Source organism: Athalia rosae, chromosome 2 (genome assembly GCF_917208135.1).
Source record: "Athalia rosae chromosome 2, iyAthRosa1.1, whole genome shotgun sequence".
NCBI classification, from domain to species: Eukaryota; Metazoa; Arthropoda; class Insecta; order Hymenoptera; family Athaliidae; genus Athalia; species Athalia rosae.
In genome coordinates, this window is record NC_064027.1 from 25,005,893 (window position 1) to 25,024,671 (window position 18,779).

At 44.4% G+C, this 18,779-nt stretch overlaps 2 protein-coding genes across 4 annotated transcripts in view; one reads left to right on the plus strand and one right to left on the minus strand.

Annotated features, from left to right (window-relative positions):
- Positions 1 to 676: 676 nt before the first annotated feature.
- Positions 677 to 1,706, minus strand: LOC105689125 (peroxisome biogenesis factor 2). The gene has a single exon (XM_012405933.3). It carries the CDS (start codon positions 1,639 to 1,641, stop codon positions 811 to 813), a length of 831 nt encoding a protein of 276 aa, XP_012261356.2. The 5' UTR covers positions 1,642 to 1,706; the 3' UTR covers positions 677 to 810.
- Positions 1,707 to 2,171: 465 nt separating this feature from the next.
- Positions 2,172 to 18,779, plus strand: part of LOC105689124 (stress-activated protein kinase JNK) — a 90,633-nt gene continuing 74,025 nt past the window's right edge. For 2 of the 3 annotated variants that reach the window (XM_025746541.2, XM_012405932.3), the window contains exon 1: positions 2,172 to 2,305. The gene's annotated coding sequence lies outside the window, so the exon portion shown is untranslated. The remainder of the gene's footprint in view (positions 2,306 to 18,779) is intronic. The other variant, XM_025746544.2, reaches the window with a different exon arrangement.

Consider the following 18,779-nt stretch of genomic DNA (forward strand, 5'->3'; position numbering starts at 1 on the left):
ATTCAAAACTCTGGTTGTCATTGAAGAGCAATAAAATGAATAAACGATTCCGATCACTCGGACGTATGAATTGAAACAGATTGACGTGAAAGCACGAACATTTATCATTATCATCGATGATGGTGTAAGAAGACCAATAACAAGTCTTATGCATTATATGGTAATTCTGCATGAACAAAGTGTCATGGGGCAAGACAATAGAACTCGCTGTAGACGTTTCGAGTGTGCGGCGCATAAGGTCATGCAACCAATTTGGATATTCCTGGATTTCACGAGTCAATCAATGAAATTAGAGGCAATCAATCGATTGTCCAAGCCCGGAATTGTATCGGCCAAGTTATTTCAAATTCTCATAACGAGTCTCTTCAAAGTACCATCGGCTCTATCTGGCTTGAAAACAGCCAGACAGTTCCTTCGGTAGAGTACCAAGTACCGGTGACTGAACTGCGAAGGCCAGTCACCATAGACGCCTGCGATATCGACGCAAGGCTGGGAGGCAGTGCTACGACGAGCGGTATCGTCGGCAGCATGACCAACCCACGGCTGTGTACACCCAGCCATATCCCGACTAGCCGTAGTAGCTTGGCTTGTTCGCCGACTGTCGGCAATTCGATCGACGACAGATTTGTCGGATAATTTTTGTTCTCGGGGACGGTAAACGGTAAGAAGCATAGACTCCATGTGATAAATGTTTTATTGTTCATCTTGAATAAAAAAAACTCCAATCTCCCAAATACCGCTTTTGCCAATAACTATTATATTTATGTACATAGGATTCTTTCGTTTAGGTAGTATGGCAGAAGCTGTAATTTATACAGTCCTCATTCTAACGGAATGTAGCTCCACTCCGCATGCGGGACATTCGAAAATGTTGTCGATAGTGAAGCGTGCTTTCATACAGTAGTAGCAAAAGATATGTTCGCACCCTGCATGTCGGGGTAAGTTTGGACTTTGATCACACTCTGGACACCGTGTGTCGATTTTCATTTGAGGAGCAATGAATCCTTTGGCCATTCTCCTTCGGATCCACATACGTTTTATCTTTTGTTTGATGAAGTGTATGTTTAACATTGGCAAGCCAATTGTAAATAACTCTATGAAACTGTGCCACAAGAGTTCTCTTGTCATATAAGAATAGCCAATATCTCTAGGCCTATGTGATTTAGTTGGTTGATTGTAGATTCCTAGTATTCTTTCGATTAAGTTAGGCTGGTTTCCTTGATTAAGGAACAACAATATATTAGTAAATGCCAACAGCTGAGTTGTTGTTGTTACCCAATCGATGAATCTCTTTACCCGATGGTAGTCTCCTGAGTTTGAGATCAACCAGCTATCAATTATTCTTTGTTGGAGGTACTTAGGCACAACACTCAGAATGAGGTAGAAGATTGCTTTTTTTTCGTTATATCTATCATAATGCAGGTTAAGAAGCTGTTGGCCAAAGGAGGAATTTCCAGCTTTGAGCGAGTAATTCCATATCGCGATCTTTATTAATGCATCAATTTCTGGCTGCCATTTGCCAATGACACCAGGGGCACAGAGTTTTGATATCTCCATACCCTGCTGTCTTAGTATATTATAGATCTCATTATCCAGTTGGGATGCATCCACCTGGTTAATACGTGAAACATAGGCCGACATAGCCTTATTCACTTATAACCTGCAAGTGTTCACTGGACTCTGTGGAACCAACTTGTTCAAATATCTGAAGTAAAAGAATGGTTGTACACACCAAACTTTTATCACAGCCGAATCAAGCCACAGCAATAACGAATCCAAACGTTATTACGAAAACAACACAAACTCTCACCAACGTCGCCTCCATCAATTGTGAGCCTACCGCTTTCTGCGCCAGTCACTGACTACGCTGCTTGCTCAGAGTTGATTAGTCTTATGTCAGATTTGATATTCCGTGGCAAGAGGGAAAACAATCGATAGTGTAGTGAAACTGAACACAGAAAGGAGTGCACAAATTTCAAGCAAAGGCTTTCGATCGTTTAACCGTACTCGAGTACCCGATAATTGTTACTGTATGCGTTGTGTTAGAAGAGGTTATGGGTACCCTAGTCGGGTAATTCGTAGATAGCACTTTCGGTATCCATGTTGCCGCTGGTTGTGTGACGTCATCAGGTGTTCAGATGTTGGTGCGAGTGGGCAGTTCTGTCTCTTCAAAGTTTCCGATCATGTTTTCGCGATAGAATTGACTTTTCAGTGTGATTTTTTTCACCTTTCAAGTGACTACCGACCCTTGAGTTTGTGGTACTTGCTCCTCTTTGGATCTCGGATCTCGTTACAAACAACAGGGGTATGTTTCTCAAAATATTACATAATTTTTACCACATCAAGGTGCCCTCATGGTTAATTAATTGATCTGTCGAGTGACAGGTTAACCTAAAAATTTCCGTCAAACTTCACCCGGGTTAGTTCCACCAGCTTACACGTTCATTTCTATGTATTTATCAATTTTCACCATCCGCTAGAGGTCAGATATCGAACGTCAATGTCGAATATAACCTCGCCCGGCGCATTGCGCCGAGACTCGCACATGTCCACTATTTTATATTTCACCCACTTGCCATGGGTCTGCAGGTTCTCCTTCCCCCTACCCTTCCTATGTTCGTTCACTCTTTTTACCCTTCTCCAGAATCAGTATTATTACCACTTCGCCTTGACGAGTTGTTACGAAATTCAATAAAGTCCGATTCACTACGTATACTTAGGTATACTAAGCGGACTACCTAGTACTGCATACGTTACACACGTTGGGTGCAAACCTATAGTTATAATCCTATACTTTTGGACCTATTTTTCATACCGTCATCACGTTCATGTAAACTACTGACATCTCTTCCAAAACACTTTGGGATTATTGACTGAAATGTTTGCCGGTGAATGAATTCTTTAATTGGATGTTAATCGTCGTTTTGGGAGATGCTGTGATCATCAGTTTGCACATTTGATTTCATAGAAAAATGTCAGCGAATCGTTTCTAAATTTCGATAATGGACGATTTTTCTGAAACCTCATTTTTTAACAACACCAGAGAGAGAGGAAGAGGAGAAAAAACTTTTTCGAATATTCTAATTGAATGACAATGTAATCATAAAGCTTGTTTTGCCTTGCATTACCGTGTGCAAAGGAGCGAAAGACAGCGATCAGGTGATAATTTAATCACGTCAGATTGATAGTTTAATTTTAGTCTACCTCATTCTTTCACCTCTGATAATTTATCACTCGATAATTAAGTTTTTCTTCTCTTGCGTAACTTATCATCGCGCGCAACTCTCCACCCACGATGTATTTATACGGGTACAATTAAGAGATTAAACTTATTACGATGATACAGAAATATTTGTGTGTGAAAATCGATATTCCAATATTGAATTAGTTTTCTCAAGTTTATCGTCTGTACAGTGCACCATATTAACCTGTACCCATCAATTTTTCTCATTCCCATTCATGAGATGACTTTGTTGCACAGTTACAAAGTTGCAATACTACAATGTCAGATTAGAAAATCGTATCCACACTGAAAAACCGCCCATATTTACCCACGTACAATGTTGACGAATCGTGCCGCCAATCGTATCGTGAAGTGCCTTAATTTTTGTGGCGCACGCAAAGATCATAGAATCATTAGGCGAGGGGCTCTAAATTACACACCCCTCAGTTTTCTTCTCTCTAGATTATGATATTATTGCTATAGGATTTCCCACTGGTCATTCTACGTTCCGTGGTAATTGCAATAAGTCGTACGTTTCATTGCTAATTTCACCATTATTTTTTCACTCCGATGCGTATTGCCCTCGTAGCGTTAATGTGCGCAGAAACGAGGAAAATTTAGACCCAGCTGAAACGGTCAATAGTATAAATTAGTCTGTTATTCAAATGAAGGAACGAAATTTGCATTTAAGCCAGCTGCCGCTTGCAACGGATATTATAATAACTCCGTTGCATTCGTCGGAACTTTTGCGTTAGTTTTTCTTTTCCCTTCCAATTTCATTTTTGGGCAAACAGGTGAAATGGGTTGCATTACATCGTTTGCCGTGCATGCACGATGATGGCACACAACGAACGTGTAAATATTCGCACAGCCAGTCCTTTCGCATTTCTACACACTTTGCATGTACGCACACAATCCCGTAACACATTGATTGGGAAAATACACGGGGCTGCCGCTCACCCACCGCGCTTATTTTTCCGCGGAGTATATAAAAGCTCATGTGGGTAATACATTGTATCTATATGATGTTGATAAATCAAGTGTAACATTTGTATGAGTAAACACATTTGTATCGCCCGTGATAGGCGATTACACGTGAGCGTAGGTAATCGTTGTTACACGTGTGTATATAGGAGTTGCAGGTTGCAAGTATTACGAAAGAATTTCACGTTTATTACGGGGATTAATTAATATCTCCATCTACGCCATATAAGCTATTACACAACCCAGGCTATGGGTATATTGGCCGTTTGCCCAATGCTCGATCTGTATGGCTAACATTAAATACACATTCGAGTAATCAGGTACACACGATATATGTGAATGTGGCCGGTGGTGCACGTGAAGCTTTCGGGGGGGGGGTGTACTTTTCGCTGATGATCGTGCTTTACCCGCATACCTGCAGCAGCAGCAGCAGCAACACCGCATTTCCGAGATCAACAGAGGAGGACGATTTCGCCGGTGTTAACGTCAGTGTAACCTGTGTTTACACTGGTCATTCCGCTCTCCTATTCTACCTGGACAAATATATATGTATATATGTGTTCCTATGTACCTACATGGTTCGGTTCTGCGTTTCCGCAAGCTTTCGTACGATCCATTATTTATTATTAACGATCGGCAACTGCACCGACGTCGTTTCATCGCGGTGTACGTTATGTATTATACCCATAACATTGCTCTCTCTCTCTATTCGGTTAATTACGATCAATTATTTTACATCGTGATGGTCGTTTGTTACCGATTATTTTGTGCGGAATTAGTTTGAGAAACTGTGGCTCGTACGTTCGAGTGTAGAGCAAATTCAATCGGTATGATTATTAATGTCGGCCTGTCAAAGGGCTGGAATTGATCACGATCCATCGATCAATCGGTTATGTACCAGAGGAGAAATTCACCCATGTGGTGCCAGACCTATAAATATAAAGTCGCATTGCGGCCAAACTCACCTGACGTTTGCCGAGTGCAACGAGAAAAGGAAAAAAAAAAAAATTAATGAGGAAAGTATCGGCATAGATGGGCCGATTGCAACGACCTTGAATCCTACAGACTTAATTATCGCATGCATTACCGCTAAATTTCGATAATTAGCTTCGACCGCGAATCGGAGAAAACGCGGGCATCGCGCGATAAATGCTGCCATCTTCTGGTGTTCCGTGAAAACTGCAAGGTACATAAGTCCTTCTTACGTCGTACATACCGGGTGTCGGCATTTTACTCGTCGTCCTACGACTCCTCGTACGTGAAACAATGTAATAAAGTATGCAGAAAAGGTGATCCGCTGCTGAAAGTTGCTGCACTCGCGTAACGTCAACAAAATTCGTTGTGACTACGTGATTTTTACTAGCACGCTGTCTACGTACTTCGGTCTGTCACTTGTCTCGCGGCGCTCACCCGAAGTTGAAAAATCGTTGCAATTTTCTCCTATACTCGGAGAAATTCTATTCGCGGACGCGTATTGCAATTCCCATGTTCCAACCCTGCAACCTGTCCGCACAATTTCAAGAAAACCGATGTGCGAGGAAATGCAAATTTTCGTGACGGTTCGAAAAAAAAAAAAATAATGGAACAGATGATTTCTCTCTTCTCGCTTCATGTACTCGTGTACGTTGCTTTGGTTTTTTACTAATTTTCTTCTCTTCGGAGATTCGGGAGGATTTTAAAAATTCCAACATCTTCTAAAACGATACGGGTGGTAGGTCTGAGAATGTAGCTGATTTCGGGTATGAAATTCGTACCCGGAGAAGTCAGCATTTGGGTGCCGCTGTCGCGAGGCGTGGCGAGGTATTGATCGCCAGGGGTAGATTCTCTTCTCTGTCCACCACGACCGACGTCATCCGAGTAAACCCCTCGCTCTCCTCGCCCTTCGCGCCTTCGTTTCTTCCCCCATGTTTCCCTCGTTTACACCATCCACCACTTCCCGCACCACCCTGCCGGCAAACCATGCGAGCACTTTTCCACCCTGAACAGAAGCAACCGACGTCAGTCTCCGCAACGACGCGGTACCACCATCACTAACAACACCGCCGAAGAGGTGATGCGATGTGTCGAACCTCCGCGTGGAAAAGGCTGTTTTTTTCATGCCACCTTCTCGTATCGTCGAACGGTCGCCCGCCAGTTCAGATATATCTTCGATGAAATGACAGTTATTGCCGGACGAAGATATGACCCAGATCGAAACGCATCGCGTTGCTAATTACCGGAGCAACGTTTCAACCTGAAACCCCGAAATTTTATCAGTTCAGGAATACGCGGGAACAGTTCCGGGGGGGTTCGGGGATTTCCTGACTAGGGTACTCCAGAACCAGTCTGGGAACTTGTTCCGAGATTTAGTGTTTCCAGGTCCAGGCTCACCGCTATTACTTTGGTAATTGTTTCCAACGGCTACGATCATTAGATCCCGACAAGGAACCTTCTGGACACAGTTTTCCCTGTCCCTTCACCGACTATACCTATGTAGGGACTGATATTGTTCCGGGTTCCCCTTTATCCCTCGTAACATACATATCCGTGTCCCATATACAAGTACCATCTCCGTGGTCACGATGACAAGGTTTTCGGAATTTCCGTGTATAGTGCAGGCTGCCGGAGACGGAGACGTAGAAATATTTTCACTTCGCTGGGTGAAAATTTCAAATTTATTCCAACACCGGCGTACTATTCTCGACCACTTTTTTCATGAAAGTCAAAGAGGGGCGCGTACGGGAGACCCGAAGAGGTCATTCCGCCTGGCATAATAAACTTAACCGAGTCGTCGACGAGGTAGGGGGTTGTTCTTAATATACGCTCGAACAGCCGTTCGACCTCTTCCTCCTCCCGCGCCGATCATCGCGCGCCACTCTTATACGCCTTTATTGATAATTTCACGGCTAAGTGAACCGCGAATATACCGGTACGCGATAAAAAGATGACAAACGCCGCTGCCGGCGTAACGCCGCGCTGTACTCGTCGGTCCGAAAGCGGTACCTTCTACGCTCGTACATGCGATTTTATGGACTATTCTGTAGCCAGACGTAAGGGCACACCGGGGTCACATTGCCGTACGCGAATCTACGTATAAAGCTTCCAACTATTCGGAATTCGCTGAAGCTCGCCGCAAGTATGAATGCACGGTACCACCGTAAGAAGTTTTCCACCGTCGAGTCTTGCACGTTGGAAATAAAAGAGAAAACTTACTCTCTTCGAAGAGACTTTCGCTGCAGCAGCAGCAACGCCGGCATACCTTTACCTATACGTTGGAAATCATATCACCCCGTACGCAACCAACGAGATATAATCGATCTCGTCTTCGGATTAGCTTTGCCACCGTCCCCTCGCCTCGTACCCCCGATGCTACTTCGCCGGTGCCGGTGCACATAGGTAACCTAAATTGTTGTGTTTAATGAGTGTGTAATGGGATAGATAAGCGAAGCGACTGCCGTGGGTCCCCGTAGGGCACGTGCACCGCTACGGGTTATGTAGACGTTGAAGGTATTTCTGGGGGAGGTGGAGCTCGGTAATATCGTCTATTTCCGCTCATATTATACCACGTTCATTTTTAATTAATGAAAATTCACCGCACACCTCCGCTCGAGTGATTTCTTGATCGATGTTACGTCTACGAATTTTACCTTCATCGTAAACCTGCAGCTATAACAACACTTTGAAACGCGAAGGAAGCAATCCGAGCGTTATTACAACCGTCACTTTTCTTTTAACAATATCGCCGTTATACGCCTCGGCCTTTAATCATTATTTTGGCGGTGAACGCTGCATCGGTGAATATCACAAGGTACACGGAAAGTGGTAATTTGGCTCGTGTACCTACCAAACTTCGCGGGGTTTCGTTCGCATAACGCACCTACCAAAATGTTAATTATCCGACGATCGCGGAGTGTGGGCTGGCGGCGGACGAATCGATATCCAATTAAATCGGGGATTTAAGACGTTTGCGTTAAAATTGAAAAATAAAGTGAAAGAAACGCATGCGGAGGGTTGAAATCATCGGAACGTCGGACGAGTTTCTTTACTTCTTTCGCCGCCGTTATCATACGTGACATCGCGGTAATGAACAGTATGAAACGCGAAGAAAAAAAAAAAAAAACAAACTATGGGATGTACAAAATTAAAAATAATAATAACAACAACAATTCAATGTAAACTCCCACAGCGGAAATTGAATATTTCCAAGCGAGTTCGCGTTTCCTTTCTCAACGGTTCCCGTGTTCCCGTACACACACCAGGTATATACACACAACGCCGTTTCATGTAATACATAATAGACGGCTGCAGCTGTTCTTCGTTACATACAACAGGCTTCTTCCTATATATTCCGCTGTTTTTTTAATTTCGTACATTTTTAATTAAAGACCTGACGCGTGGTCGGTGTGGAAAAATAAAATACGTCTGCGCGTTTGTACGTAATTAAGAGAAGCGCCGGTATCATCCGATCCGCAGTACGAAAATGCAATTTCTTTGTTCTCGCTTAATTGTCACCGTGCAAGAAGATTCTTACGTCGGCTTCGCGAACGCCGCGAGGAGCTATGGATTTTTGACGCGCGGGCTTCGATCCGGTCCGTGCGATTCCTCGCTATGCACCTGCGACACGATCTCTGCATGCGTCTCGTACGGTGACGCGCACGTTCCGGGGTCGGTACTCAGATTTCAGATAACGTCCCGCGGGACCGCGGCGTTGAAGTTCAGACCGAAGAGCTGCCTGATGCTCGCAGGTACGTCCGGAAAATGGATACATTGTCTCGGAACGTGTGGAATATGTGACGTGGAATTTTAAGGCCGCTCGTAGGAACGCGGCGAAGGTGCGGTCGCTGCAGCGCTGAGTGCGTCCGAAATCCCCGAATTAGTTTGCGTTTATAATTACCGTAAGTTGGCGTTAATTAATCGACACCGGTTATCGGATTATCGCTTATTCCTACGCGCGGATCAATACCTAACGATCGCGTCCGCTTGAAATTACCATTACCACTGCACACCATCCGATGCAGCTCGGCAACGTGCATACGTATAGTTATATACGTTTAATACTCTTTTCTCACTCTTGATGATATGCGGCAGTGGCTATCGGATCGAGACTAATTCCACCGCCAACTTCCGTAGCACGTACGCACACCTACCCAGCTAACTACCCGAACCGAGTAATTAGATTATACCGAGTTAAGTACCTTCGAAGTGAGAAAGAGAGGAAAACTGCGTGTACGCGTACGTCGTGCACACGTGCAATTTTCGTACGACTCGGGTAGGAAGAGCCGCTAGGTGTATCGTCGGACGCGTATCAGCTGGTGGTGTCGGTTGGTTGGTTTTTTTTTTTTTTTGTCACCGGCGAATTCAGACGCGGTGGAAGGCGCGCTCTTACGCAGAAGTGTGTACACCGCTCGGGGATTCCGTCAACGAGCTTGCGAATCCTATACTACGGTTGCTTAATTAAAGGCCGCCGCTAACGCTGACGGACAAAGTGGCTTCCTCCGAACTCTCGGACATGGGTATTTCACGTGTATATGTATACACACGCGCACCCGTGCCCCTCGCTACGTGCACCACCCTGACCGACACACCGCTTCCGAATACGAACAATGTTGCCGCTAATTACTCTAGTTTGGTACACTAGACGGTACACGCCGTGTAACGAACCAAATATCCATAGATAGCACGGCATCGGCGGACCGGAGAACTCCTGTACGTCGATTTACTCGCTAATTTTAGATTTTTCCCATCTCGTGGAGATTTTACGGCACAGGTGCGGGTACGAGAAAACTTCAAAAAAGGAAGTTGGAAGGAAGTTTTTTCGAGCGAAAGAAAAAAAAAAAAAGGACATCCAACGTATATTCCGTGATAAACTGACCGGACGAACCGTAAGTCTTGTACTCGAAGGGACACCGTAAGCTGACTTCTGCGGGGGATCAGACGCGAGTTTTTTTTTTTCTTTCCCATAGAAACGGGCGCGCGTCCCGCAAAAGTATAGAAAATAACCGAGCTGGTAGTTAGGTGTCTGCATTTTCTCGAGGTTCGTATCTTTTTTTACCCATACGGAGTCTTTTACTTTTGTTTCAATTTTTTTGGTTATTTTTATTTTTTTTCTTTTTCTTATTCTCGCGTGGGAAGGGCGACAGATGCAGGATATAAATTAAAAGACCCTAAGCGGTCGGGAGACCGAGCGCACCTCGGTTTCACCTTTGGGGATTTTCTTTCCTGCGTTCCTTGCAGCGAGATACTGCGATCCCTGCGCTCCTCCGGGATTTATCAGGGATATAAAGGCAGTTAACTTCCGCCTTAGCCGAGTCCGAATCTACGGTAATCGAGATCTAACTCTAGAATTTTCTATCCGAAAAGTTTCACCGTTGTGTGCAGGACGGAATTTATCGATCCCGCTTTTCTAATCCCAATAGGTATTCTCCGAAACAGAAGCAGATGAATTTTCGCCTCCAGCGCGTACATTCCACCGTTGTAACGTTCTATCGGAGAATATCATTTTCCAAAATCCACTTACGTCCCCTCGGCGAGCCTTTCGAGCGAGTTTCGGAAAATTCACGTCCTCTTTTTGACGGACGACGTCGACACACGCGTACCCCCGGAGTTCCAGTAAGTGCGAACAGACCTTAAAACGCGTGATGGATTGCCGAATACGCGAAACATTGTTTTTTATTCCTTCGAAGGAAAACGAAGCTGGGGGGAGGGAAAGGCGGGGTGAGTCGATAAATTTCTTACGGTTCGTTCTGCTCGACGAACTTCTTCCTCTTTTATTTGTTTTCATCTCCATCTTCGTTCTCAATAACAATACATCGGGTGTAACGTGTATTTCCTCGAGAGAGAGAGAAAAAAGAAAAAAAAACGAAAGAAATCGAACAATAGATATGCGATCCTCCACTCTACCGGCTGTACTATCAAATTTTTTTTTAATCATTATCCGTTATCCCCGGAATCCTCGTACACCGGAGTTATCTACCGCAGCCTCTCATTCCACAGGATTTGCGGGCTTTGAAATTGGGGGTTGGAATGTACGCGTATCGGTACTCCGCCTCGTACCCCTGCAGTGTGCTACGGTTCGAGGATAAAAATCTCGAAACAAACAGAGTCTGGAGTAAACAGCCGGTTATTATACGCACGTACACGTACAACTGAAAATAAGTTAACGCGACGCGAGCGTTACTTATGCATAAAAGCGAATCGAGTTCGTACGAAAGGATAAGCCCTTCGAAACGTTGGCCAAAGTTGGCAGTTCAATTTTAGATGAGAACGAAAAGATAGACGTTTCGTTTGTCTGCCGCAGCAGACGTACCGCAGGTACAATAATCAGAGGCAACATTTGACGGGTAGTCTTTTGTTCGCGGTGAACTCTACCGTAGTCGGTGTGTACGCGGAACGGCGTGCTACTGATAATGAAATAAAATTGCACAAGCGAAGGGGGTGGGAAGGGGAGGGGAGGGGAGGGGAGGGGCGAAGGGATGGGACGTTAGAAAATGATCGCGAGGCAAATTCACCGGGTTCATCCGAACGGAACTTGTGTTTTATCGGGGATTTGCATCGGACGGACTGTGACGAATTGCGAGTATCAGTTTACTCCGCCAACCCATTTGGTAACGTACAGTGGTATACGTATAGCGCGTCCGGTTATAACCGGGGATATTACATGAATTATTAAACCGCGAAGAATCTTTCGCTCGCGGAGAGGGACCGAGATTATTGCGTCGAATAATTTTTCGTGTCAATGTTGTCCCTCGCCGTTTTTATATCGGAAGACCGGATCACTTTTCACCGCTGAGCGCCGAGCTTCCGAAAGTAATTTGAATTATTCAAATGACTCCTCTCCGACGTCTTCGATAGCGCGGGTTTGTTTATTTCGCGACTGCTTACGGCGTACCCTCCCCCCTTTCCACCTGCCAGCTGTTCTCTCTCGTCGAATCATCGTGCATAATTTTCTGTCTCGCGTACAAAACAAAAGCAGCTTATTCGAAAACCGAATTAATCGAGCGACTACGTCGAGAGTTTGGCAAATTTCACGCTCGTTCTATCCACCTAAGATATAATTCTACGTATTAATTTACCTAATCTGAAATAAACAATAACGGTTACCGTACGACGCGACTACCGTCTGCTGCTCCAAATCAAGTTCACCACCACACCCCCCGCCCGTTTCGCGAACAGGATATTAACCGAAGCTCCTTCCGTACGTACCGCTTCGCGAACCACGTACTTAAACCATCGCGTTGCAGACGCTCGACGGTCTTCGACGTCAGATACGTCGCGCTACAACCCAAATTGACGATTACGTCTCCGTCGAACGATTTCGCGCTGGATGCCGTTTGCTCTTTCCTTTTTGTTTTTTTTTTCTATTCGAACCACAGCGAAATCGGCTTCCTCTCTCAGCTCGTAGATCATTTCAACTTTAGCCTATTCATTTCCCGCGGTTTTCATTGCTCGAGAAAATAACGCTGCCGCGAACAACTTTCAACACGAATCGGTGAATCGGATGATAAATATAAACGTTTTAATGCCACCAAGTTTATAACACCATCGTGTCCCCGATTATTCACCGCATCGTGTTATCTGTTGGGTGTGGAAAATTTGTGGGGAAACTAGCGGTGTTAGCTTTTCATCGGGTTGGGCGTTAATGCGCTATTATTGCGTCTGCTCCGTGCACACGTGCGCACTGTTTTATCATACCGCGCGCTCGTCTTCTTCCACCTGCGTTATTGCAGCATTCGTTGTACATCGCGAACGGGTATAGAAAATTCTGTAGACATTATTCTCACGGAAGTTTTTCCGGGTCAACGATCTCAGCGAACCGAAATTCATTCGCTGAGATCCCTACGAAAGATATCGCCGGCTCTCCTGTCGATCGAAGGTGTCGCGAGCGCGTAATTGTTCACGGGACTTTTGACATTGACCGGCTTCGGTCATTGGCTGCCACGCAGGAGTCGCTCTCAAGTCGTTTGAACGAGGAACTCGAGACTACGACCCCGTCGTCAATGGATGGAAAAAAATGCTAAGACCAAAGGTTAAGTTGCCCGCGTCGTTTGTACGGCTTTTGCAAATTTGTCTCGAATAACTTGCCCGCCCCTTTCGGCCGTTCTTCAGCCTGCGGATCGTATCGTTCATAATTTTTGCAAAGTTTTTCGAGTCACTTGGACTCGTGAATTACCGTACCTCCGATTTTCGGAATTCGGCCGTTTGTTTTTTATCAGACCCCAATTTCGGCACCGTCACTCCTCCCTTTTTCAGAGTTCGTTGCCCGTGTCCGGGTATAATGTACGGCTCGTATAATACCGGAAGTAGAGGCTGACACGCGCGCGCCCTTGAAAACTCCCGAATCTCGAGGGGGTTTTTCTTTCTCTCCAGACGAACTAATCGATACTACCGAGGTAGTGGGCATGTCGCGTTTTAGGAATACACACATTAGGCTATGTATATTTCAACTCTTGTGTTACCCAAAGTCGAATGCTTCATCCACTCGTATCCAAGGGATATACGAGTCTTGATGAATCCTGCCGGTAAGAAAAATCGCTCGGAGTTTTAATAGCGTCGTACTTTTTTTTTTTTTTTTTTTTTTTTTTTTCTCTTGTTATTAAACGGAGAGGAGAGTAACAGACGGAAAAGAGCAAAAAAAGAAAAAAAAAAGGAAAAAAGAAATGAACAAAAAGTATAGATCGCTGGCATTCTCGTCCCTCTTCTTTTTTTTTTTTTTTTTTTTTTTTTTTTCTGGTGATGCCGCCGGTGTAAGAAAACAATTTTATTAAAACTCGACGCGGAGGTTTTGCTGGTAAATCATTCCCCAAGTCGAAACAGTCGTAAAAAAGAGAGCGAACGAGATGGGCGGGCGCGGGCTGTGAAGAAATATATGCTATAGGGAGCGGAGGAAGCCAAGAGCCTCCGTTTAATCAACGGAGGCGTAAAATTAAAAGGCACAACATGCAAACGTTCCGCGGCTCGATTCTCGTAAGCCCAGTATTTTTTGTTACTCCTCGTTTTGCCGAAAAGTGAATAATGTATCGGAGATATGCGTCCAGAAATCATCTCGCAAATTTTTCAACTTTCTAAAAACAGCTATCCGTACGCCGGAGCTATCCGTTGTCCTCTTTATCTCGCGTTCCGCTCGAGACCCGATGATCGCGATCTATATTCAAAATCGATTTTTTTTTTTTTTGCATCGACTCATGTACTCCGTTTTCTCATGAATTTCTAATTTGATGAACGCCGAGACATCGGTATTGCTCCCCTATATGTCAAGAGTCTCGACCTTTCTCCTTTGCGCCGCTGCAATATATACACCACTCGATTTTGCAACGAATTCTATCCCGTTTTATTAATAATACATCCGAAAAAACTGTGGACACATCGTAGATATTTTAATAAAATTCAATCTCCTCCACGGTTAATATTACTCAAGATGCTCGGAGAAATATAAATCACAGGTAGTATCCAAATTACATTCTTTTCTCAAGTTATTCACTTCATCAACAGAGAAAAGATTTAAAAAGCCGCGTGCGGAACCACCACGAATCCACTTTCGGGCGCGGTTTCGGGTGGACATTGTCGGAAATTTTTCGCTGGTTTCTTTTTTTTTTGTTGTTTTTTTTTTTCTTTCAGTAAAGAAGACAGTTTTTGTCATAATCACGTACGCCTACTATAACCTTGCAATGAATGATTACGGGGGACGGTTTTTTTTTTTTTTTCTCTTCTTCTGCTGTGCTAACAAACATATTGGGTTGGTCGGCAATTACACTCTGGCAAGTTGCCGCGGTGGGCTCCATTGTTCAAGGTTAAATTTCAACTCCCAATCAGAGTCCGCTCTTATACACGTACCCTTTTTTTTTTTTTTTTTTTTTTTTTCTTCAATCGAGTACCACCTATCGAGTTATCGATCCCTACGAGGCTTCGAGACCCGTACCGTTGTCCTTTCTCTTCTAAAAAGGCCACTTCAAATTTACGTATAATGCAGCTTGTATCACAATTGCTGATGGAAACGAAAAGAGGAAAAAAATAAAAAAATGCAGTCTTTCCAAAACGTACGTCAACGTGTACGTAGAACTTGAAAAAAAAAAATTTGATGGTGATTTTACACGCGATGGGGTTTTTTTTTTTTTTTTTTTTGTTTTTTTTGCGCCAGAATATAACGTTATATCGCGTTCGGATCAACAGATAATTTTCGGTTTTGCGGCAGAGTACGAGTATAGCCGGATGAGTGATAAGACAGGTTCGCAGTAATTCGGACGTGCAATTCTGTGGAGAGAGAATGTAATCTGAAAAAAAGATGCACGCGATTTCGTGTAACGTCCGTAAAACTTTAGCCGAGAGTTTATAGAAACCCTTAAATCTTGTTGAACTCGACGTCTGAAATAATACATCACCCTACTTTCTCGTATATAAACTCCGCGCCGTATTACCGCCGACCCAAGACACAATCGGAGACTAACCGTGAAATCCGAAGTTATAATTATTGCGAAAATAAAATCCTCCGGTAGCCGGACAACGAAGCGTGCGATTGTCCGTTCCGGTGAGCACGTCGTCGTCCATCCAGTTCAGGGGTCTTAATTATCTGACCGGAAGTATTCGCTCGATGGATTTCGCTTTTGTGTATATGCGTGTATCTCGAAGATATAACGAACAACTCGGAATAAGAGAGGCCAGGGCCGCTGGTTTCGATGCCAGGGGTGAATAAACTAAATCGATTCTCAACGTACGTACTTTAGATGGAAATGCTCCACTACAGTCAGTCACTGCAGCGCATTAAGATTCAAATAAGAAGACGGTTTATTTTCATTCTCGTCCTACCTTTACCTTATCTTCGCACAGCGGTTATACGTTTATCGTAGGGACTACAGTATAAGGTATATTACCAAACGCTCGCGAAGATCGCGTCGCGTCGAAATCCGAGTTCACATTTCGCTGATCAGTCGGTTCGAATAATTGATGTTGTGTACATGTGCGGGATGTGGGTAGCGGCTCCGGGGAATTTCCGTTCACCCTTCTCTACCGATAGATCCTGCATTTTGCCGTTTCCAGTAGCTACACAATCGCTTCCGAAGTGGCGTTTAGTCGTAACATGTTACACGATCGATTCCATATATCTTTTCCGAGTCAGAGGTAATTTGAGCCGCCTAACGGTATATCGCGAAGCGATCCACGGGTGGTACCACGGCGAAACATTCGAAGAATTCTTAGTACCGTCGTTCAAAACTGAATCGTAACGTCGCTGATTGAAAATTGTCGTTAACGGAGAGAAAGTAATTGATACACCAGCCTCGCGGAGTACCGCGCATCGAAGAAGGTAATACACTGAAATACTGCGACAAAATATCCCTGGAATCCGCACCCCTTGCTTCCTAAACTATGTATGAGATTTACGACGCGTGTATGGCGACATACTCGGCGATCATTCGGTAATACTCGCAGGGAATGTCGATGTCACATCGGTGTTGTTCGAAATGAAAATTTGGAAGTACAATGTCACGCGTCTCGGATTTCACTCGAGGAGTGTTGTCGACGAGTATTTGCATAGCGTGCCCCGCACCTATACCGAGGAAACGGACGCGAACGAACGAGAAGTCCAGATGAGAAGTTTGTTATCGTCAGATGCTCGGGGTTCTTCGAGATGATGTCTGGTGTCTACCCCGATCCTACCGGCGTTACCGTTACTGCACCGGCTTTTGACGCGGTTAAATGCAGACGAAGCGACCGACCGACCGACCGACTCGACTCGACTCGACGCGCGGGACGAGGGACAAATATTCGCGACGTGGGCGGACGGAGTCTCGTTAATTATTTATCGTTCCATTGAGTTCGTTTCCAACTCTCGCCAAAGTGGATACTTGATGAATATTTCAATTGTGTTTCCATCCCACGCTGCGAACCTTTGCCGAGGTTCGCCCTGCCGCCTGTCTCGTCCGTCCGTGCTTCTCGTTATGACGCCAATCAACCGTTCGAAGTTGGACGAGTATTTAAAATCACTTTTTTTTTTTGGGAATTTTACGCGCGAGCTACGGAACACCCGGAAATTCATCGATGCTCAGGTGTCGATGAGCAGAAGCGGATTCGCTCGATCAATTTTCAAACGTTGCTTCTACGTTCTTCGTTGCGATAATTCCCGACGAAGAAACGAGAGGGTGGAAAACCTACCTTTCGCGAACCTCGACGGAGGATTTTTCCAAACCTACGGGGGAAGAGAACGACCCTCGCACCCTTCTTCTCGTCGAAACGGCTAGACCCACGCTTTTTTCTCGTCAATGGGGTGATCAGCGTCGTCTCGAACCTATTATTGCTTATAAACCGCGAATGACGAAACGAAGCGGTAACGCGAGTTTCCTCTCACGAAGTCATTTTATCAGGCCTTCGTTGGGATTCGATCTTTTTGCCAAATTACGGTAAGATTATTGCGAAGATAATTCTCATTAATTGAGGGACCTCTTGATATTTTTATCTTTACGAAAATCACCGGTGTAATGCAGGGGTCAGTGTCCTGAGCCGGTGAGTCGAGTTTCATCGATCCGTTTCTCATTTCATATCAATGCTTTTAAACAGCTGTTTCGATAAAATTTAAAGTTCCGTAACTCCGGTCGGTTGTAACTCCGGTCGACCACAGTACGGGGTGAAGCTTGCGAGATTTTATCATCCCTTCTCTATTTTTATTTGTCTACTTCGAAATCGCGGTTCGATCCATAAAACTGTTTCTTTTACACCGTACTTTCCTCCGTGTTTATATTCTCAATTACTCAACACATCCTCCGCCAAGGGGTCGGACATTTTATAGTTTTAATCATTGCTTCTATCATCGACGTTGAAACCGACGACATAATCACGGCTACCGGAATTCTCCGAACAAGGAAAATGGCGTATTACAGTAAAGTTTGAACTACATTGTATCCTGTTTGTCTGTATCCTCTGACGGAATTCAAATTATGCAGAGATCTGTCGAGAGGGAACACAAAATCGTTTCGTCAAAATTAATTTCTGTTTGATTGTTTTTTTTTCTTTTCCAATTTACTTTTTGCTCCATGCCTGGAATTGAAGAGAACCGAGTGCGTTTCATATACTTGATTGACTGATTCGGAGTTTTATTGATTTTCTCAGCACATATTGTCATCTGGATTCGTTTGTTTACGCGTGTAGAACGAAAGCGATATAATTGCGTCATCGGTGAATCGAAATCATCGGTCGGAAGTCTGTATGAAGTGGCTCGCGAGATCATAAGGTGTATTAATCAACGTAATAAAACACTCTGCTTCATTGTCAGTAGAGCTACTCGAATTTACCCCTTTCCCTCTCTCTCTCTCTCTCTCTCTATCTCACACACGCATACACTCTTCATCTCTCGTTTCGCACACATTTGCTTCCGATAGAAGCACCCATTCATTGTTCTCAATTTCTCCACTCATGTACGATTTTGACAATTACATCCAATTATCGCTTGTTCAAAAGCACTATCACGATATCGCGGATTATCGCAGTTTTTATTACAACGAAAAGTGCCAATGTTCGATGTTTTTTTTTCACTTCTCCCTTGCGACGTGGGTGGAGGTAACAAAAGGATTGAAAATCTGCTTCCTGCTCTACGAAACGCACGAAAACT

Bases quoted from the DNA above. Each gene is read 5' to 3' on its own strand.
- LOC105689125 (XM_012405933.3), bottom strand. From the start codon at position 1,641: ATGTCGGCCTATGTTTCACGTATTAACCAGGTGGATGCATCCCAACTG.